The sequence below is a fragment of the Solenopsis invicta genome, chromosome 10 (assembly GCF_016802725.1).
Source record: "Solenopsis invicta isolate M01_SB chromosome 10, UNIL_Sinv_3.0, whole genome shotgun sequence".
Lineage (NCBI taxonomy): Eukaryota > Metazoa > Arthropoda > Insecta > Hymenoptera > Formicidae > Solenopsis > Solenopsis invicta.
In genome coordinates, this window is record NC_052673.1 from 17,892,345 (window position 1) to 17,915,822 (window position 23,478).

The window sequence follows — 23,478 nt, forward strand, 5'->3', positions numbered from 1 at the left end:
TCGAGGCGTCGCGACGCACTAAATCCCGCGCGAATGCTTCGATCGGGTGGTCCGAATAATAATGAGAGCGGCCTCGGAAATGCCACACGTGCACGATTAATTTGTTACACTGCGGTCGCCTCTATGCGCATACGAATTAAACGGCCGATCGGCCGGGTTCACGAATATCCTGCGTTCCCCGACATCTACGTGTGTTTCCCGCTATGCCCGTTATTTCTCTCGCCGGCGAACGCTTACTTTAACGCCGTCCGACTGTAAACTCCGCGTTGACGAGCCTTTTTACGGTCGGCGGCGCTTGCTAAGTAATCGTCCGCCGCTAAAAAAAAACAGGAACACTAAGAGTTCACACTTGAGCCAATCGCAATCGACTTTTGACGACAGTCGGTGATTTTTTACATCAAATTTACACCGTGCACTTCCCTAACGGCAAACCGCATGCCGGATTGTCGACATTTCCGCGATGTAACACGCTAGTTTTTCCGCTGATGCACAGTGCAGGATTAAACGCGTATTTGAAGAGTTGATCGGAAACTGGTCTACGTGCCAAACAATAGAATCGAGATAATGAAAAGTAAAGGTTTACTCTGATAATCGAATTATAGTAAGCATTAATTAGCGAGAAATTGTAAGAAACTAACAAAGGTAATGGCTACATTGAATAATAATTTTTATTTTAGTTATTATATATAATTATCGATTATTACCTTGAGAGAAAAAATTTACTAAATTTTAATAAACATTTATTCGAATAGTTGCAATGGAATATTTACTTACGGTACATAAATATTTACTGAATATAAAAGAAAATGACAGTTAAATTAAATTAGTCGTTCTTGTGCTAAATATTTATTTACATTTAGTAAATATTTTATTGCAACTATTTAAACGAACATTTATTAAAATTTAGTAATTTTTTTCTCAGTGTAATTATCATCTTATTTCATTTCCTGTCACCGTCAGTATTTATTTATTATTGCGACTCAGTTTAACCTACTTCAATATCATTATCTCGATTTCCTAGATCAGCGTTACTTTGTTTGCGTAGATCAGATTTATCGGAAGTATCTAGTATCGTAACTCGATCCAAAGTACAAAACTATAATTCTGCTGCTTTCTCTAATATCCAGCTGAAGGAGATTGAGCGTTTTTCTCATCAGCGATCATATCGGTTACTCTCGTCTGTCTTATAGACTTGAGAGAAAAGAGCGTCTTTACTCCTTTATCATCTCAAGGCAGAATTATGATTTTGCGCTTGGAGCCACCTAGAGCTAGAGCTAGAGCTTCCATCAACTCTTCGATCCCCGAACATAATCGCGGCGTGCCGCAAACGTGTCGCACGCGCGCGCGCGCGCACCTTCGCGCGCGTGAACTTCTCCAATGTCGTTATGTACAGTGATTCGCCGGTGAACTGCGTTTCACCGGCACTGAAACTCGTGCGAGAACGTACACACAAGCAAGTGCCTTTTGCCGTTACGCCACAACACCGAGCGCCACAGCACGAGCCACAAAATCGATCTCGATCCCTCCGAGCGCTTAGAACTCCCGTAGTCACCGCAGACAAGCAGACAAGCGCGAGACAACGAGATACAATATATCTTCTCCACATCGACATGCAAAGACACCGAGCGACAAAAAGACAACAACATACACCGAGAGATCGGGGCACACATATATACGCCGGAAAAAATCAAATAAAAAAAAATATATACATCTCTACTAATAATGGCCGAGCACGAAACGGTTACACTTGGCGCCCGGCGAAAGTATGCACGTCGCAATCGAATAACAACCATTTACGCTCGGATCGTGATTCAGTCACATCTCGACACTACTACTTACTACTATTACTACTATTACTACAACCACATCGAAACAACAGTCATCAGACAGAGAAGATTCACGCTATGATCTCTTCACCGCATTAACATCCCCATGCGCCATGAGATGCAAGTCTAGCCGACTAACCGTCGAGGCAGAACACGACTGATCGATCCAATCAGTGAGATCGAGCGATTGTTCTCTCGATTCCTTTGTGAGTTACACGATGCGTGAGTCTACCTGCGATTCGCCAGTTTGCGAGTCAGCGAAAATGCATACCTATTATTGCAATTTTTCTACCCGACACAATTCAGAGAAGTCAATCCCGTATCTTTTTTACTTTTTTACTTTTTTTACTTACAAAGTATATCGCATTCAGAAATTCAATTGATAATAATTACAAGTCCATAATTAAAGTTAATCATGTATCTTCATGAGAAGAAATATGATTACGTGTCTATCTCCCGATTAGACAAAATTGAAAAGAGTGACGTATTTAATTTGAAAAAGATTGTCACATTAATAATTTATTACATTGTCGAGGAGGAAACAACTGTACGTAATAAAATCGCAATATTACTTTTTAAATGCAGGCCATTAGGAGTTTTGTTGTTCAAGTATAACCTAAAAAGGATAATTGTATACATATCTCAATTATCTTTCCATTTTTGCTCTTTCAAGTCGAATTATTTACTTTTCGCGTCTTTCTCACGTTAAAAATTTGTCTCGTTAAAATGATGAGATTTTGAGGCTCGAGTCGCTTTTCGTATAAAATTAAACTCATACGCGACGAAAGGTCGATTTTTATCGATTTCATCGCGCGATTGGGAGTAAACGAGTAACGAAGTTAGCGGCAAAATGGCCGATGAGCAAGGAAACGTAATTTAGAGCCTTACGACATTAATGGCGCATAAAGTATTCAAGAGCTAGGAGTCGCCCTCTGGAACATCGATAAATTCCCTAAACATTTTCAAATGAATTATATTTGCAATGTCATCATTTAAAATGTCTCGGATTATTATCATCAATTTTTTTTTGGTTGCTAATTGTTTCCTTCCGATAGGCATCGCCCGCCCATTTCTCACCTTACTCATGAAAGGAGTCCGTCGAATAATTGTTAGTTATTATTGCAGTAATTTTTACTCCAAGTTTTTCGTGTTAGAAAGTCGGTTATGATGCAAATTAGCATCCAATGTTAATTATCGCTTTCTTTCTAACGCTCGCTTTCATCGTGGCTACCTGCGCACGTGTTGCCTCGCTTGCGCTTATGCAATATTCAACGAGACGGACGCGTTCTCTTCGGCTTCACGCGCAGTGTGCAAATCTTAGAGAGAAAGCAAAGAATTTCGCCTGGAGCTCGTAGCGGCGAGTAGCGCAATTAGAAAAGAATTTATAGCGATGTTGCCTTAATGCTCGCGGGGAACGTGCGTTTTTGCCATCTACAGCAGCATTTCGCACTTGCCCTGTCCCGTAGATCTGTAATGTACGATGTATCACGAGGCACAGTGCCAAATTTTCCATCGTAATGAGCGTAGCGAAGGTGTTATATCCCGACAGCATTGTTCCTTTCTTTTCTCTCTTGCAATAATTTAGATTCTTTAATTTCTCAGCGCACGACGTATCATACGATGCACAAGACTAATTTTCCATTGTTAACGAAACAATAGAAAGCGATAGTATCTTCTCTAGCAATATTTTATTACCTTTGAATCTCTTATCGCATCGTACACAATACATGAGCCACAATGCTAATTTTTCATCGTACGAATAATTAGATTACTAACAGACGCTATCTTTTGCACGGATAAATTCCTTATTTGGTGCATCTCGCTTCAAAAAGTAGGTATCTTGGTAAAAATATTTCGAGTGTCGCGTCTTCCCTTTGAATCGCGTATGCCAAAAGCCAGGTCGAGTCTATTCTATATACGACTCAAGGAAATACTTCAAAGCAAATAAAAGTTGGATTCACAGAGACCTTGTGCATTCTCCCAGTGATACTTTTTCTCAAACTCTTTTCGAACGTATACACACCATAACACCTATCATTATTTCACTGCAGCTCGCGGAACGGTCGGGCTGCAGTGTTGAGGAAAAGTTGGGAGAATGGTTATTCTTCATCCGGTAATGTCTCGCTTAGATACCGTCGACGGACGCTTAAAAAATTTCTCACCAAGACGTCGCGTCGCCTCCCCTCGACGACGCCCTCGTGAAAGTTTGCGTCTAGTTTTCTTCTCCCTTTTAAAGTTATCGGGTACTCGTGCGTGCCTTTCCGCTTTCGCAGCGGGCCGTTTTTGTTCAAGTGGCCTGGTTTAATGATTGAGATTAGCGATCGAGTTTAACGAATAATATTCCGTGCGTGCGTGTCCGGAAAGCACGATAAATCGCGTACTAGAGAAATCGCAGTGTGTTATCTCAACGGTACATACATGTTTTTTTTTCCAACATTGCAACATTGTAGATTCGTGATAAATTTGAATTTAATTTTTCCTTCGTGAAAATTTGATGAGAAGTCGTACATCAAGTTCATTTATTAGCTGCCATTGTGTATAATCAAACTTCGAAAGTGAATTTCTATTGGAATAAAATGTAATAGAATAATAAAGTAAATAGGATCAAATTTTTATTTTTTATATATTTGTAATTAGATATTTTTTGTTAAAGAAAGATTGGCCATAAATCTATAACAAAAAAATTCAGCAGGCACAAAAAAATGTGTAACGAATGAAAATTTTAACATATGTTGATTTTTTTCTCTTTTTCCTTTTTTAACGTCAGAATCGGGAATTTCGCGAAATTACGTTTCGTTCTATAAAAAAAAAAGTATTAACATTTACATATCGAGTCCCATTAATCCGGAGCATTTTCCTGCACAGCTGGACAAAAATGATTTCGTTTTTCTTGTGCAAATTGAATGGAGCAGATCGAATGGCCAATTTCAGCGAACATCTGCGCATTATTGTCAGAAATCCACCGTGATTCGTGGCACGATTTTTCACTTGGCATTGCTCCGCTTAATGAACGCGCGCTCGTGCAATTTTCGTTCCCGATATGTTGAATCAATACGATCAAACAGGCAGGCCCAAAGCTGGTCAAATGTTTGGACAAGCCCGTCGAGGATGCACGCTCGCGAAATTGCTCATGTACGCGGATTTACAACGATTACCACTTTCTCTCGAAAAAGAATATCGCGAATAGAGATTGTAAAAGCATCACGCGCAAAATATTATCAGTATTATAAGCCTCGTTAGCACGTCCCATCGAGTATTACATTCGTTTGATCAGATTTGTGAACAGAGAAACATCGATGCTCATACAACCTTTATACAAGTTTTTCACAAACATTTCTCCTCAAATCATACGTTTTAAGTTTAAAACAAAAGTTATAAGAGAACGCGAAATATTCTCATAAAAACAATGGACTATGACATGCATTTTAATTTTATTTTGTTTTTGATAATGCCAGACAAAAATATTAATTTTTCTTTAATCATATAAATCGGACGGATTCACTTATTACTGATCGCAATGTCTCATAAAGAAAATGTAGTTTTACTCTTGTAGAAGCAACACGCGAGAAAGGGTAATCTTTTTGAAATTAATAAATGTCACTCTATTAAGATTTATCTAACAATTTTGTAACACGTAGTTGTGCATCAATTTTACTAGTAATATTTTCTTGGAGTTGCTATACTCATGTCTAACGTAAAACATAGAATTTAATTACGATTTTATTCGTTTTACTTTTACGGTCGATTCCCCTTCTGAAGAGTAGGTCCAATTAATTTCGCCAATGTTATTCGCCAGCGGATAACTTTCTTACGTGGCACAAAGCGTTTATTCAATTTTTTTCTGAAGAAGCTTTTCCCCATGCTACGCCTTCGAGCTACGCTCCCGACGTCGGCAGTGTCGCTTCTTGACGACGGAATAAAACCGGGATACAAAGTAAACCAGAGTGAATAAGGAAAAAACATTTTCTTTGAGCAAGCGAAAGGAAGACTCACGCATCCCGTATACTCGATAAAGGAAAATATACTTGATGAGGAAAATAGCCTGAAAGAAAGCGAGAGAGAGAGAGAGAGAGAGAAAGAAAGAGCGAGAGCGAGAGAGAGAAAGGGAATGTATGTGTTTAGAACACCAAGAAGTAACCAAATAACAAAACATCAACAACATGAACAACAAGCACAACAACATCGACAATAATAATAATAATAATAACAATAACAACGATCGAAATTTCGAGATCGGATACACCGTTCTACAACGATAAATATATATATATATATATATATATGCACGTTGGTGCCGTATATACATATACATAGAGACAGCATCCACATAATACGTCACACATCACGCCGTAGATCTGCCGGACCCTCCACCCACGAACCAACCAACCAACCAACCAACCAACCAACCAATCGACCAACCATCGGGAAACCACGAAAAAAATCTTCCACCCCCGGACAACAACGTCGCGGGGATATTACACTGAATATAAATGCGAGCTATGGGCGCACGTATATGTATACGTATACGCACACATAAGTACACGCATACATATACGCACACACGTGCGCGTGAGCTAGAAAAAAATATATATAATGCCATAGATAAAAACGTGTCTCTCAGAATAATATGCTCACCACCACAACGTCTTGCAAGGGCTACCAGCGCACTCACAGACAAACATTCAAATCGACCACTGCCTACCGCTCGAAAAAAAAAAAGAAAAGTACCCATCTATACGTATATGTATACGTCGTAAAGTCGAATACATAGAAACAGCTCTCAGAGAGGCTCCATGTATATATGTATAAGCGATCGGATCGAGGAAGGTCGAGATACGAAAAGGGATCCCTGACATGCACGTATATCGATATATGTGTACGTGGTGCGCGACGATAGCCGCCACCGGAAACGTTGCTCCCAGTTAATAATGTGAACGAGATGCGACCGAGGCTGAGTTGCATCGACCGCCCGGGCTGGCTAACTCTGCTTAACGACTCGTTGTTCCCGTCTGGTCTGGTTTATAGTCCTGACTATAACGTAGACGGAGGGAGGAGAGAGGAGAGTAAGCAAAATAAGCAGAGCTGGCTTGAATCGGCGCAACCAGTCCCGGAGTGCTCCTGATGACTGCTTCGATGGTATCGAAGGTACGGGGTTGGTCGAGTTCGTAGTAAAGCAAGTGCTTGCGAAGCACGAAACGCGAGAAAATAGTTCTAGTTGATCGCATAACGGTATAAATAAGTTGGCACGCTATTAACTGGTCTAAATAAAATTTAACTACCAGCTAAAAATAATTTTCTTAGGAAGAATTTAGCCTCGTAATTGATGATTGAAGATGACAAATAGATCGAAATGTTATGTCAGTCTCTCGTGAAAATTGAGTTTCTGTCATTAATTATTGCTGTTTTGCAGTTCAACGTATTTCGGTTGACTTGGAACTTTTAATTATTATTAGATTATCGAATTAGATGATTGAATTTAATAAGCGGTCTTTCCGATCTTCTATCAAATTCCCCTAATTCAATCTTCATTGAAATCGATAATAGATATTGTATTAGCATTTATATCCATTTCCTGCTCCAGCTATTTAATAAGATCATTAAGAGTGTGCCAATTTGATCATACGGTCAATTCAATTTGATTTTCGAATTTTGGAACGACATTTCCTCCGGTCTGTAACAAAGACAACGTTATAACGATCGCGTGAATCACTTTACACAAAGTTATTAAAGAGTCCAAGGAAATGTCAAGCGAAATGAACGATGAGAAGACAGACTCGACTAGCTTGCTCGCCATTTGATGATATCATCGAAGCTTCATCGGAAAGCACTTGAGCATATTTTTCGCATGATGGGAAGCGTTTCCGGTTGTCGACGAGCGTCACCGTACATATACATATATACGTATATATACATATATACATATACGTCCGCACGTGTATGTGTACTACTCACACGACTATTCAATCTCTCCTCTCGCTTGTCACGCACACGACCGAAGAGGAAGGGGTCGGCGTCGAGATCGGCCGGCGGTAAAATCCTCTCGGCGGAGCCCCTTCGACGGAAGTACATAAGTAAAAAAAAAATCTCTATGTTATAAAACGACAAGTACATGTACGGATTCGCAAAACGCACACAAAACGGCCGGAGCCCCTCGCCCCCGTCCCTCCATCCCGAGCGGTGGGGAATCGGTGATTACGGGAAGGAAATCGAGAGAGGGAGAGAGAGAGAGAGCGAGAGAGAGAGAGAGAGAATGGAAAGGGGATTGTTATGTTGGAATGTTTGTCTGTGTGCAGATGCAGCCTACTCGTTGTTGACTTGATGGTGATGATGGATTCTCACGTGGAACGTGGAGTTCAGGGCCCGGTGGTGAATGAGAGGGGGCTTAGGCAGATCTACGGCTCATTTCCCCCCCTCCCTACTACTACTACTCCTACTACCACTATCTACGGAGAGTGAGAATGAATACGCGGATGGATGTTCGGAACACGGACGAACGGATCCGTCTGTCCGTAGTTGTCTCGAGAGCGGCAAGACAGACGGCTCGCAGACTCTGCTGAGACACACGCCACGTGTCGCCGCTCGCCGCGAGACCGCACGGTAAGTTGAGCTCGAGTATATTGTACGTCCCCCCTAAACACACGCCTCGTCGAGCAACCCAACTACCGCTGGCACCTGACCTCAAGACATCATGGACCACGTGGACGTCCCTCCGTCGCCTACGACGCGACGCCAGACCGCTAACATCCGTGACGTTGGCTTGCCGGAAGGCTTGCCACGAGAGGCGTCGCAAACCGCATCTCGGAAGTAAGGAAACATGCTGATCCAGAATGGCTGTTTCTGGATCTACCTGGAGATCCTGAGGATCTTCATCTTGTATTTATGGATTCCATGTGCACAATTCGAGTAGCCTTCTCGATTATGGAAATCACTTTTTTATTATCGAAAAATGAGTTTTTTTTTTTTTACGTAGCTCATAGACGTTTGTCGATAAATTCGCCGTTGATGCACATATATTATCGTATTATAAATAGTCAAATAAAAATGCTGATTGAAATATGCGGAAACAACGTTATTGAGCTAGTCAGCACGTGCTTTCTTGTTTGTACAAAACATGTTAATTACTTCGCAAACGTTGCAGCTAAATAATTACCCATTAATTATCGGTAAATATCCATCTTTTGCTTTTGTTTAGATTATTAGATTATTAGCGGCAACATGATCGTTTATATAATATACCGAGTAGAAAAATTTATATTTTATAGTTTCGAAATTTTTTTTAGTTTTATTTTATCTAGCGTTTCGCATGCAGTTTCATTTTTATTACCTTTATTATCTGCAGATATTTGTGACATTGGAAAAAAGACATGACTTACGTTTAAATATTTCTAATTTCTGATTCTTTCGAAATCGTTTCAAAATTATAGAGAACTGAAAAGTTTCTTTAATACGAACTTGGTTGCACTAAAAGCACAGTGGCTGCTTCGTATTTCGTACCTACATCTAAATAGGCTTTGCGGTTATGATATGAGAACATCACAATCTAATTTAAACGTCAGGTCACCACATTAAGACTATAGACATGACAATCCTATATACCAACAGTAAACAGCACTCAACAGCCGCCAACCACAAAGGGACTAAATTTATGCTCCAACTGGAGACGCCTTCATAATGATTGTCATTAGATGCGAGGACTCTGGGATACGCGGAAATGGCCGTTCATGGCCAGTGAAGTCGGTATATACTGTAATACTAATTAATCGCTCCCAGCTGTTTATGTTACCGGTTGGTCACGTTACGCAATTAACGAGCTTCAACTGGTACTCGCGCTTTGCCGCAGCCTCACGGATGGCCGATCGCTTGTACGGTTCATTGCAAACTTCTTTGGGAAAGAATCTCTATTTGCCTGCGAAGGGAAATGAATGTTGTACGGCCGAAATGAAGTTCGCGAAAGTTACTCGGTAAAGTTAGACAAGTTTATATTAGAAATTACGTATAGAAAGGTCGCATCGGAGGAGTTGTATATCGAGCTTTTCTTCGTCGTGTATTATTTTTGTAGCGAAATAAAGTTTATAAATAAAATTTGTTCCTTCATTTATTAAGTATTTTCGTTAGAAATTTCGTATAAAAATTTACGCGTGATATTTTTATATCGAGCACATTTTTTCGTTTATATATTTTATTTTCTTACTGCAACTTTTTGCATCAGCATTATTAATTTTAATTGCCGATCCTTAATTTTATCTCGTGAGTTTATTGGAAATTACAGTAAAACTTTACAAGTTAGATTCGTAACAATTTTAGTAACAATAGCAGTGAAATTTTATATCGAAATTAACCATCGACCCACTGTCAATATTTCAAATATAAATCCTATATCGACTATTTAGTTCGAATAAAGTTGAGCCCCAGTTTACAACTTTGTCGCACAAAAAGCTCATAAATAAGATAAAAGATTGGCTGAATATTTCATGAGGAAATAAACTTTTAACTCACGTACGTGAAATACAATATACACACACACACACACACACACACACACACACACACACACACACACACACATATATATATATATATTCTTATTTGCAATATATATAATCATTTCTCAATTCACAAAATACATTTTTATAATATGTGAAAATCGTTTAATATTTTGTCGTGAGGAGTAAAGAAAATTATTATCAATATATTTTATTAATCTATTGAAAAAGTTTTGATCCCGCAATTTTGAGATGAAATAAATATTTTAACAATAAAACAATACATATTTTTTTACGATGTATTAGAGATGTATTGTGTTATGAGGGATTATTAAATTTCCTTTGTTGTTGCAATGCTGCAAACGATAGGCGAGATATCATATGCGAGAGGTACACAACTACTGAGTTTAAATTATGAAATTCGTAAACGCGGACCTGTATAACCCAATTACGCGTTTGTATGTTTACGTAGAATGGATCATAGTTCTGGGATACATTCTAGGATCAAGAACGATCCTATTATCAAATGATTAACGAGTTTATCTCATGCAAGAACATGCCCGAACGATATCAGACACTCGCGCGTGCCTAATGACACAATAATAATAATAATCGTGCGATGCACATGCGCGGGCGAGCTCTAAATCGATTTTCGCATCAGGCGCAGCAACCGGTAAATGGTCCGAGATAGGAATGCAGTCGAGGCAATTAGTACAATTATTAATGCATTCGCAGTTTCTGATCAACGTAAGTCGATTTGCATACGCATTCGACGATAATCGCCGGGGCTGTTTAAAGTGCACAGGCGAAAGATCTTATTATCTCGTCTCTATTTCGAGAGAAATACTAATTTGGAAAGATAACAAGGTCCTTTAATTTCTTTTTCGTCGGCTGCGCTTTATCGTTGACCGTAACTATACCTGTTGCACTATGAACGCGGACTTTCTGAGAAAGCCATCAAATATTTACCTTGAAGAGGTAACTCAATCTCGCAATGATAACTTCGATAGGTTATTGTTAAGAAAACTATGATGCAACACTCGACAAATATCGTATCACTTCCACGGCATTGTCGGAACATTGAATTGAATTTCTCTTTTTTCGATGTAACCGCATATGTTTATATCTTTCAAGAGTATTAATGATTAAAGACGGAAAAGAAATTAATCGAAAGCTTTTGTCACTTTCATCTCGTTATTTGCAATTTATTCGATGATATTATACAACCAAACTTTAAGAGTATATTCTACTCACTGTTAAAATAAAAGTCGTGTAAACATGGAACCGAATGTTTTCTTTCCAAGTTACGGACACTTTTTATTTATAACAGACTTTGGTAACATCAAGAGAATTATAAACGAGGGAGTCTTAAGATGTCTTCACAAATAAAAATTCAAGGGGTTAAATCGTGAGAAAACTTGTAAACCATACAATTGGTTTTTCATTCGCTTATTACGTGGATCGATATAATAATTATTATTTCTTCCGTAAACAAAAAATATTTATAGTTTGACAAGAATTCATTTTTAGACCCGTATTTATATAACTTTTTTTATCCTTACAATGAATAGAATGTACGCTTGAAGTTTTGCTACCTCCTTTTGAACTACCGTTTAAATAACATTCGTATAAACGTTACGATTATATTGCGTTTTATTATATCATTTAAGAGTATGAAAAGCTCAACGTATTAGATTTATTAGTATTTCTCTTGCATTTTTTCCCTTTTCGCAGAATTTTTGAATCGCCGATGGAGAAAATCGCTCAACTTATTGCTGAAAGCAATTTTTATTACTTTCATACATTCATAAAATCGTTTTTCATACTGCTGATCGCAACCTGGCATGCACGTGCCAAGTGCTGCGTTTATTGCTTAAGTCGCCCTTTACTTTTCACTGCAATCGGACTGCTTAATAGAACTCTGAAAGCTTTTCCAAGGGTTTCCCTCACTCCATTTCTCTTCCACGTTATTAAGTTGAAAATTGATAATTCGCGTAACGGGGGGGGGGACTGTTACGGAGCCGTTACGTTTTACGATCGCGAGCCGGTTACGACGTACCTAATTTAAAGAGCGCTCGGTTCTACGTTATCACTTACGACGACTTCAGATTTTGTCACGTTTCTTTTTACAAAATAAATACCTGAAATGTGGAGAGAGTCTTGGAAGATTTACTTTCAAGAGAGAAAATGCGTGACGTGCGGTATTTAATATTCGGACCTGTTTCTCGTTTCGTCCGCGCTATTACGATTCCGAGGAGATTGAATTTTAATCCCGAAACCCTAACGTATCGTCCCACGGGAGCGTTTGTTCATCGCCGAATAATCTCGCCCTTGTTCAAATAATCTATACGCCGTTTCTTCGGGCTATGTCCTTCGACCGATAACACCACCTGCGTCGACGGAGTTTATATAGCTACGCATATCTACAGGGTGTATCGACTATTTTACTCCCGTCGTTTAGTTCGACGAATTTCAGGGCGATTTTTTTCTAAGCGAAAGTTTAATCGATAAGATTTCTCGTTACATTTTTGAAGTCGTTAACATTAAGCGTTAACATCATATCTTTAATTGCTTGGAGGAACTTTTGAAATTGGACCAATAAAACTTTGCTTCTTCATTTCCATCGCAAAAGGAAACTCATCTTCTTCGTCCGTTTAAAGCACGGAGAATCATTGGTACCCGGCTAATATGACGAGGTATTTAACGGCAGCTCAGTGTAATTATCGTGAAATTCGCTATTTAAATTCGACTGAATTACGACATACCCGTATTGTTATACGTACAAATATTTTAATAGTTCTCACTCTCTTAAATGCGTTAAAAAAAAACAAGAAATCGTAATCACGGAGGAATTTTTATCGTTCACTCGATACATTCCACGGAGTGGGCGGTGGTAGTCTGCTCGGCGACGTCGAAGGTCGATACCGTGCGCGAGTATCCTCGCCTACCGTCATCGGTTTCCGCGCCGCCGTATCCCTCCCGTAGGGAGCCGCGGGAGAGTGAGCTTCTCCCCCGGAGCGGTCGTCGAAAAAGGGGAAAGAAGAAGAGGATCTTCGATACCCTCTCCGAAGGGTTCTCTCGCAAAGCGATCGAGAGGGAGAGGAGTCGTAATTTCCCTATCACGCGTCTCGTCGGGCATAAAATTGCAATTTCACCCCGGCCAACAGCCCGATGACCTACGAGTTCTAATATCCGCCTGTAATGATCGCACGAGTATATCCTCCCACGGGCGAGGAGACGCCGTTACACCGGTAATGGCATTTACCTTTACGATGCGGCGCTCGCGGTGAAATTGTTTTGGAGATTGAAATCCCGCGCGCCGCGCTGGACCGCCGCCGCCGCTGCTGGTTTAATCCGACGGCGAACATCCGCAGCGACGTTATTAATTCAACGGTTATGATAGATCGCTTGACGTTCATTTGATCTTGAGATTTACGAGGGAGATTCCGCTACAAAAGGGACGTCTAGTACGAATCGTATTCACGAGGAACGAACTTGGGTATATCATTCTTGCCATTTAATATATTTTTCAATATTTTCAGACGATAAAATACAAAGAGGGGATTTACTCCTCCTTTTCTCTCTCTCTTTCTCTGAATGACAACTTTAATTGTAAAAAAGGTATGGTTATATCATAAATTATTATATCTGTCAACGGTTAACATTCGGATGCGTTCTCCTGCCTCGAATATCAACATAATGGAGAACAGTGATTTAATGCTCATAGCGAAATTGTTTTGGAGATTGAAATTCTCCACGTCAGAATCGTACTGATTCAACCTGACAGCAGATATCTTTACGGTGGTATTATTAATTTACGCGCGAACGTCCATCGCTCGAGCCTGACATCTCGAGACAACGGGGGGAGGGTGAGAAATTTTACGCGAGATCTACACGGTAGAATTTCTTTCTCTTCGCGACAGAAGAAACGTTCTTTATCACGATTGAGATGAACAGGATTATAAATGACGAGCCGTCCTGTCCATGCCAATTCCAAGTTGTCAATAGGGTATTTTCGCGTTCACCCTCCCGGACGAGACGAAATTCGTTAGTCGTGTCGCTGTCTCGAGAACTCCAGACTAAGACAAACACGATGAGAAATTCCGTGTGACCCCCCCCCCCGGCTCGTCCGTCAGTATCCGAAATCGCAATTTCCGTGGATCTGCACGAGTCTCTCATGCGAGCACACAATATATCGAGTTTCGTGGATGAAGGCTCTCGAAGGGCGCGAGCCCAGGTGCGCTGTTTCTCAAGTAGGGTGCACGGTCCGTCGTCCTCTCTTGCCCCACATTATTTGAAAAACACGCGCCAGCTGCCGCTATCCTCGGCATCTGAATAATTCGCGCGCGTCGCGCGTAATTATCGAAAGTGTGTAGCGGAGAGGTGTATGCCTCCGCAACGTCGGAAAAATTAACCAACGACGTTTACGACGTTACTAGAACCCGATAATTATGCGGAGTGGCTCGTAATTATTATTCGCCTCAAACTTGCGAATTGTTTTATTAATAACATAACACGGCAACACCGAGAAGATAAACAACGCCTTTTAATCGCTCGCAACTCCGCTCATGTAAAAGCGTTATCAAATTTACAGGCAAAATTAGATATTCCTTCCCTTCGAAATAATTGATTTTCCATAAAAATATAATTCGAATGTGAGGCAACGTTATTGAGAGTGGACGTATGGCCGAAATCTGTCTTCAAGGAGAGAAACGTACATCTTTGCTCTTCGAATCTCGTGATTCAATCTCGCAATTAAATCCAACAGGACGCGCTACGTAGTTATACCGCGGCATTAGCATACTGATCTTAATTAGCAATTAATCTGGTGGGATTCTGCGCGTCCACAATGGAGTGGTATCGAACGCGATCCAGGGGGATCAAGCGGGGTTAAGGCGATTGCTTCCTCCTCGGCGAGGACCAATCAAGCGGGCTGATGGGACTCGGGCGATAGAGGGATGTCCCATTTCAAACGAGAAGACGAAGCATCTCCCGCTTGGCGGCTGCAACACCGCGTCGAGAGCAGACGTTGGCGAATATCGAATATTCTGCGGGTGGGACAGAGAAGGGGGACCGATATAGCTCGCTGCTCCGCTGCAGCAACAAGCTCGATATCGCTCGCATACGGTGCGCGAGCACCGTTTGGCGTGTGCCCTATTACGCGAGCGGATGTACCAAAGCGTTGCCGAAACTCTCGTTCATCTCCACACCCGGGTGTCGCTATGCATATGTAGGCATACGTAACGCAGTTTAATATAAACGTACGGCGCGTGATGTGCGAGAAACCATACGCGGATTACGCGGAATGTGCCTCGTCGGCACCCTTCTTTCCTAAATATTCCACGAGGCTCTGTGGCGCAATCCTCCTGTTAGGAGAATCCATCTCTCGTTACGAACTTGATCGAGACACGTTGCACTGTAACTTTTGTTAGTTGAGAAGCGTTACGGTTTGAGATTTAATGAGACAACATCCTAGAGGTAGTTTAATTTTTTTTTTTTTTTTTATAAACGAAACTTTTAATCAAATACTTAATTTCAATATTAAGGGGCTAAACTGTAGCTACCACTTAGGTACGCGCATTCACTTTGAACGCTGTTATTTATTTTCACATTAATCTACTTAGGCATCTTACTTTTTTTAATAAAAGCACGTTATTTATCTATTTCTGTAAAGGAAAAAAAAGTTTATGAAAAATACTCATTTTTCGATTCACTGAGATCCCTGAAAATCTTGGAGATACACAAATGTGTGCCGTCGCCGACAATCGTCGTGCTAAGTTGATTATGTCATTCTTCGATCTCGATTTTTTGAGAAACTCGAGTCTCTCTTGCGGTCACGCAGCATACGTATATTGTGATACTGAAGTTAATCGTAAATATAAAACTCTCCATTTTCCTTGTATTATTTTCCTTATATTTCCCACGTTCAACGATTCCCACTGGAAATTTATCGAAACTGCCGGGAGCGCCGGGATAAATGGCGACATTTGGCTCGCATCGTTTGTCTCGGCGGCGGTGGCGCGCGGTGCCGGCCACGTGGGACCACGCGACGTACCCGTCGAAGGTGATTATAGTCTCATCGACGAACTGTCGTTCTGTTGCAGGCTCGAGCACACATAAAAACGACGCGACAGGAAATGGAAGACCGGCTCCCCTTTTGGCCGAGCCAAGATACGGCGCCGCGCCCCAGCCGTACGGTGAGTACCTGTCTGTCTATTTGTCCGTCTGTCCCGTCCGACCATCCCGTCTATTCCCCAGTACCTAATGGCCAAATTAAGCTCACCAGTTCGGAAAATAGATGGCCCGGGCGATCGCGCAGGTTTTTCGCGAACACGTGTAAAGAATGAGAGCGGATTAATGAAGGGGAGGGGCCGACGAAGCGCGGACCGCAACGACGTTTGGACGGACGTCGTTACCGAGAAAAAAAAAATATATCGAGCGCATTTGTTTGCGGCGTACGGAGAGGAAAATTTATCTCGGGAAACCTATCACTCTAATGCAGGAAAATACGCGTTGAAGTTAACGCAAAAATTATTTACGAAATTTCCACGTGCAAGATTTTAATTTCTTAAAGCGTGAAAAGATTTTGCTAGGGCGTTCCCTTCTTGTGCCAAACGCACGTGGAGCTTGTTAATCCAGCAAACATTTAAATATTAATGAGGGACCAAGTGCAAATATACCTATCACATTTTCTTTCAGAGGAATATTGCGATTTCACTCACAATTCAAATAGCATTCATAATGATAGCGTATGCAATGCAAATTCGGTGGCTTTAATTACGACGATGAATAGAATTGGCCGGAAAGAAAATTGAAGGAACAATCGTTCTTACGAGATGCACAAATCTCAATTAAAAAGCGGTAGATTTAGAAAATGTTTATTGCAAAATTACGCAACAGATTTTTACGCGAAGAAACTTTCGAAAAAAAAAACTTGTCAGAAACACAAAAATACCAAAAATAAAAATTAACTACCTGTATTCAAAATTAAATTTAAATTAAAAGTGAGATATGTTTAAAAATTGTTCCAATTTAAACATTGAAATTCGAGAATCTTACGTAAAATTTCAAGTTTAAAAATCAGACTCTACGAATTTTACAGAAACAAGTTATTTTATATCTTCGGCTATTTATAGTAGTTATATATGTATAGCAGCTGCATAAACTTGAGCAGCTTCAAGATCTCTTGCCCCCTTTAATATCATAAAAAGGAGCTCTCGTCTCAAACACGTGAGATAGATGGATTTAATAATGCAAAAGCGAAATTGTCACGTAAGCGACACGTGACGCTGTTGCATCGACCTGCATTCGAACTGTTGCAGCCGGCGGCGGTGGTGGTGACGACAGGCGGCACGGCGGACTGCAATCTTCCGTGCGCGACGTTCTAAACTGTTGAGCACCTAATATTGACCTCGGAAAAATAATTCCTCTCCGATACACAGCCCGGTACTAGTACGATCGTCGTAAGTCGTCGGTGACCGCGATTTCGTTGCGATTTTGACAGGAAATCGATGAGTCGTACGTAACGAGTAGCACGCCTGCAATCGAAACCGCTTCGTGCCCCTCGTTGCGCGATAGTTGTAATCCGATAGTGGAAAACATTATCGTAACTCACCGCCGCGTGGCAACACACTTTTCCCAATAGCCCTCCGACATTCTGAATCGACACCATTTGTCGCAACATTTAATACTTGGCTACACGCAGCCGACAAAGCGTTACGTTACCAATAGAGCCGTCGGCTCGAATTACTCCGGCTTGAATTGTTCGCTTTGATTCTCTCTCTGCTATACTCTTATCTATCTTCGTCATCCTTTATTCGCCATCCTTTTACATTTAACACACATTTTCTCTGCGAATTTATGAGGGAAAGAGAGAGAGAAGGAAGGAGAGAATATAGCTCTAAGAGCAGATTTTTACAAAAAATGTTTCTCTTTTTAACCCTTAAACACAGCATAAGGTCTGGAAGATCCTCCTGAAAAAAACTTTGCTTCTGTGCCATTTTATCCTGATTGAGCAATGAAGTTGGTCGATCGATAGGGGAGACTTGAAACTTTTTTCTACCTAGTCCGAACCCTTTATTCTCATTCCGTCTTCACACAGCAAGCGATCAAAATTTCAGAAGGATTTTCCAATGCTGTGTTTAAGAATTAAACCAGTGCTCGATTGCTTTCGTATAAAAATCAATTGTTTTAATAATCGATAATAAATGACACTAATCAGTATTTATAAATTAGAACAAAGTGTAACGAAAAGTATAGCGAAAGGAGCAAGTTTACTTACAATTAGTTTCTAACGATTCATAAATTACATCGATTGTAGGTGGAGTTAGCTCGAATCGAGCAACCGTGTGTCGTGTTCTCGCGTAGTATACGGTCGTACATGTTCCGAATACGAAACTCGTGAAACATCTTCGCGACGTGTCGATCTCGCCGAATGCGCGTGTCCGTCACGGTCGACGATGTGTAACCGTCAGCGAGGACGGTATTTCGCGCGCATTCATTTATCACGCACGTCCGCAACTGCAGTTCGGTGTCTGCATCTGCGGTTTCAGGCTCCACGCCGCAGGTCACCTTCCCGCCGGGCGCCGGTCACGATCGTTACGAGGAGAACTTCAACGGGCCGGCGACATACGCGGAACCGTACGTCGAGCGCTACGGCATCAAGAGCGATTTCAGCGGCCGCGAGCCGTTACATCCCACGCCACCTCGACCGGGTTACGTGCCTACCCTGGGCCAAACGCCACCCTCCAGCACGCAGGGCTCGGTCATGATGGTATACGGACTACAGCCGGACAAAGTCAATACTGACAAGCTCTTCAACCTGTTCTGCTTGTACGGCAACGTGACGAAGGTAGGTGGCGACGGCGGGTCCTCAGCCCCCTTGTTTTCTCCCCATTGCCCTCCCGCGCGAACACCTTTGTACGGCGCCCATAGCGCGTGTTTAGAACGTTAAATGGAACGAGCTCTGGTGGGACCGAACAAAAGGGTCGCATGACTTAATTATCGCCACGGTACCTCGCGTTAACGTGCTAGGGCCATTGGACGTCCTCACACAACATGTACATGTGCGTTTAACGAGGACCGAGCAGATTCCGGTTTCCCTGTACATTTATGCATTTAACATGGATTAGCGAGAGCGCATGTATTTATATTTAACAAGAGCTAAATTCCACGCACCGCTGCACGAGTCATAAATGGTCTCTTCATTAAACACGCGGTTTTCGATTAAACGCGATTTAAACGTTCAAGAATATATGCTCTCGCTAAATTATTAATGAAGCTATGAAGCAGTTTATCAAAATTGCACAGAAACATCCAATTTTTTCAAGACTTTTTGTCACATTTCGTACAATCGAATGTAAATTACTATTAACAAAGGGGTCGATCGCGCTTATCAATTTGCACATTTCACGAGCGTCTTTCATTATTCAAAAGACAAGGGCAAATCTCAAAGCTCTTGGTTTCTTCGTTGCAGGTTAAATTCTTGAAAACAAAGGAAGGCTGCGCAATGATACAGATGGGAGACAGCATAGCCGTGGAACGATGTCTGCAGAATCTGAACAACGTCACGATCGGAACGGACGGCAGACTGCAGCTCGGCTTCTCGAAGCAGGCCTTCCTTTCGGACGTAACCAACCCTTACATTCTACCAGACAAGACAGCGAGCTTCAAGGACTTCACGGGAAGTAAGAATAACAGGTGAGTCCAGCTGTCGCGTGCGTGTCAATTTCCCGCGTTTTATCCTCCAGTCGTTTTTTTCCCCTCAACTCCCTTCGCACCCCCACGTTGAAGACCATTTGTCACCGCTTGATCTTTCTCCCATTTTCCATCGTAATATTTTCTTGTCCTATATATATTATATATATATTTGTGTGTGTATGTGTGTGTGTGTGTGTATATGTATGTAGGAGATGCGAGGAGAATACGTATAAATTTTCTGTGGCGGAGGTTCACCTCCGAGTTTCCCCGGCAACTGTTTCTTTCCTCGCCATTTAATCGCGTGTGACAAATTTGCGCGGCGTGAAACGATCCGTCGCATCTTCGTGTTAAACGCCTCGCCATTAGATCTTACTACGAATCGGGAGAAATAATTTTGTTACGCGAGCGGTAATTTATGAAACTTGACAATAAGTAGTAAATAGGAACGGATAAAATTATACGTCACATACATCTAAAAAGTTCTTTTGATTTCCCCTAAAAGTTAATTTAAAAATCCGCATGTACGAAATGCGTGGTTTCGAAGGTGTGACCTGTCAACTTACAAATTCATTGCTCTCGCGGTATTGCAATGCAATCTTTGCGTTGCAATAAAATTTTACATACCATTTTGAGTACTAAAATATAAAAAATTCAATTTTTTGTCATTATTTCTTAACTGCATTTCTATTAGAGCACATATTTCTACTTTTTAATATAATTTTTAACTTCTGTTAGAAAATCGCTGGTAAATTTTGTATTTTTAAATGCAATATACAACAGTTTGTTTTTGATTTTTTTTTTTCGTTATTTTGATAAGTGTGATATGTCCTTAAAGCTTCCCTCCTGTCTCGTTACGTATTACAGGCGATAATAATGAAATGTATCGAAATACCTTTTTCGCTCCCTTGCAAGATTAGATTCCTGTCAGATATATTGATGGGCTTGTAATAAATTGTCGTGCCTACCCTTCGCACCGAAGATCGTCGATCTTAGGATGTACGAGTGTTTCGATAATGCGGTTTCTCCCCTACTCGACCTATTCCCATCATCGTCTCTCACGCGGATCTTAAGGGTAGACCAATAACAGCACGGGATGCGGGACGCGTACAGTGCGACCTGGCAAATTGCGACTCGCACTCCGCGAGATTAAACTCGGGAGACTAATTAAATGCGGACACGAGCGCGATTTAAATCTCTCTCCGCTTACGGGTATACGCTGGAAATCTCCAGTGGTCCCCTCCCAGTTCGAGTTGGCGCGGCCTTGTCCCCGGTCACGCTCCGGGACGCGGACGCGCTCGAGCGGAAGAATCAAATCTAAAGGTTGAATAGGGGCTAACGACACCGCCGCGATTTCGTGTCTGGGCCGGGCCGTGCTCGCCGCTGGCCGCTGACCGCTCGAGAGGGCGTGCCTGATGATATCCGGCTCGCCGATTAAGTTCCAGCTCCTCCGATTGTTCGCTGGCACGAATTGCGAGAAGTGCGCGAAAACGTCTCTCCTGAAGTTTTCATTCGTGCGTAAAAATCGCGTGGTCAGGAAAGGGAAATTTGTTTTTTGTTTTTTTTTTCTTTTTTTGTGTGTGCGTTTTTTTTATACGTGAGAAAAACGCCGAGTAAGTACAGAACTAAAAGTGATAAAACAAAACCGAATTAATTAACAGCTTTCATGAAAGAATGCTCTCCCTTACTCGATATCCATTGTACAGGAATAATCGTTGCTCGACAATGGAGCGGCGCAGCGAACGCGTTAGTGCAGGCGATTTATTTAAATTAAGATTTTCAAAGTTTCCGTGTACTCTCCCACTCCTCGCGCGTTCCCTTCTAAAATTCTCCCCTTTTCGACTTATCGTTAAGTCTCGGCGTCTCATTCATTTAACGCGATTCTGAAAGAGCCAATTTAAATTTCGCTCAAGCAGGTCCCGCGGCAGAGTAATTCATTAAAACGAATAATTTAACAAAGTAAAGAAACGCACACCGTCGCGTACGATACGTGTTTTCAAAGGGTGCGGAGGAGCGGGATAAAAAGCACTCTCCCGACGAAACGGGCGTTTTGCCTCGACGAAAAACTTAATCGCCCGCAGGGTCCCCCGCCCCGAGCGCGTGAGCTCTGATTGCGAGAAGTCAATCACAAGAAGTTTCCAAAAGCTCGCGAAAGACAAACTACGCGCCAGAAACGTCTCCTCCGAGGACGTTTTTCCTCCTCCGCGCGGAAATCCGCTTTCGCTCGCGTAATTGAGGGACTAGGATATAAGCTGACATTTTTGTTGGGAATAGAAGACGCCGGTATTGCGTGGAACGTGAAAGGGAGCAATTCCATGCCGGAGACAAGCATATTCCCCCTGAGGCTTCATCAAAGCTGTCCGCGAAGGGGGAAATAAAGTGCAATATTACGATAATCTTTAATTTTCCTCCGATATCGCCCCTTTGTACTTCGAGATGATGAAACCATTCCCATTCTCGAAACATATTCGCCGATCAATGCGTGTACCGATATGCATGTATTTTGAATTTGTTGAAAGACCATATGTAAGCAATTGTTGTAAAAGTTGAACGAAAATATTAAACGGCACTTTCGACTTTCTTTTTTAAAAGCGAGTCGTATGACTGACATATTGACTGCGATGTGTTTCTTCTCTTATTTCGTTTTTCTTATATATATATTTTAAAGCGACGCGACTCTAGGTTTAAAAATATCCTAAGCGAGAAAACTTTCGTGACTCCCCGACATACAAAGCGCGAGACGCGATTAAGACCAGATGAATGCAGATTATGTTATGGGCGAACGTTAAGAGAGATAAGCGGCGCTTTCTTCTCCACCAAAGTTTGCAACACCCGGTTTTCCATGTATCGTTGCAGATTCCTGAACCCCGCGATGGCCAATAAGAACAGGATACAACCACCGTCGAAGATAGTCCACTTCTTCAACACCCCGCCAGATCTGACCGAGGAGACGGTGAATCGCGTGTTCGTGGAGCGCGGCATCGAGGCACCGACGACGATCAAGCTGTTCCCTCTCAAGTCCGAACGATCGTCCTCTGGCCTGATCGAATTCAGCAGCGTCGGTATCGCGGTGGCCGCTATCATGGAGTGCAATCACACGGCGCTCGAGAACAGCAGTAAGTATCGACGTACGATCGCGCGCGATCGTAAATCGCGGTTTTCTCTCGCGCCAAGTTTCCCCGGCGGAGATAGCGGTCGTGAGGATTTTACGCGATGATGATATTCCGCGGTTGGTCGACGCGAGACTTTATCGCTTATTCGTCCGACTTGGATTCGTATTTCACTTCCCTTGTCCAGGTTTACGATTCTCTTCGTGCCGTAAGGAAGTCCACTTAGTATCCGTTTACACTTCTTTCGCAGGATTTTTTACGCGATCATTTTTATATCGAAAAGTAAAATTGAGGGAACGGACTATCGTGTCGGTCATAAAAGTTGTGGAGATGCTGGAAACGAATTGGATACGGCACCGATTT

At 41.8% G+C, this 23,478-nt stretch overlaps 1 protein-coding gene across 2 annotated transcripts in view; it reads left to right on the top strand.

The window, feature by feature from the left end:
* The window catches only part of LOC105197737 (heterogeneous nuclear ribonucleoprotein L), a 163,764-nt gene that overhangs the window by 127,121 nt on the left and 13,165 nt on the right, over positions 1–23,478 (top strand). The window contains exons 7-10 of one of the 2 annotated variants that reach the window (XM_011164248.3): positions 16,414–16,506; positions 18,862–19,160; positions 19,785–20,008; positions 22,862–23,121. In XM_011164248.3, coding sequence (XP_011162550.1) covers positions 16,414–16,506; positions 18,862–19,160; positions 19,785–20,008; positions 22,862–23,121 — 876 coding nt within the window. The remainder of the gene's footprint in view (positions 1–16,413; positions 16,507–18,861; positions 19,161–19,784; positions 20,009–22,861; positions 23,122–23,478) is intronic. The other variant, XM_026131732.2, reaches the window with a different exon arrangement.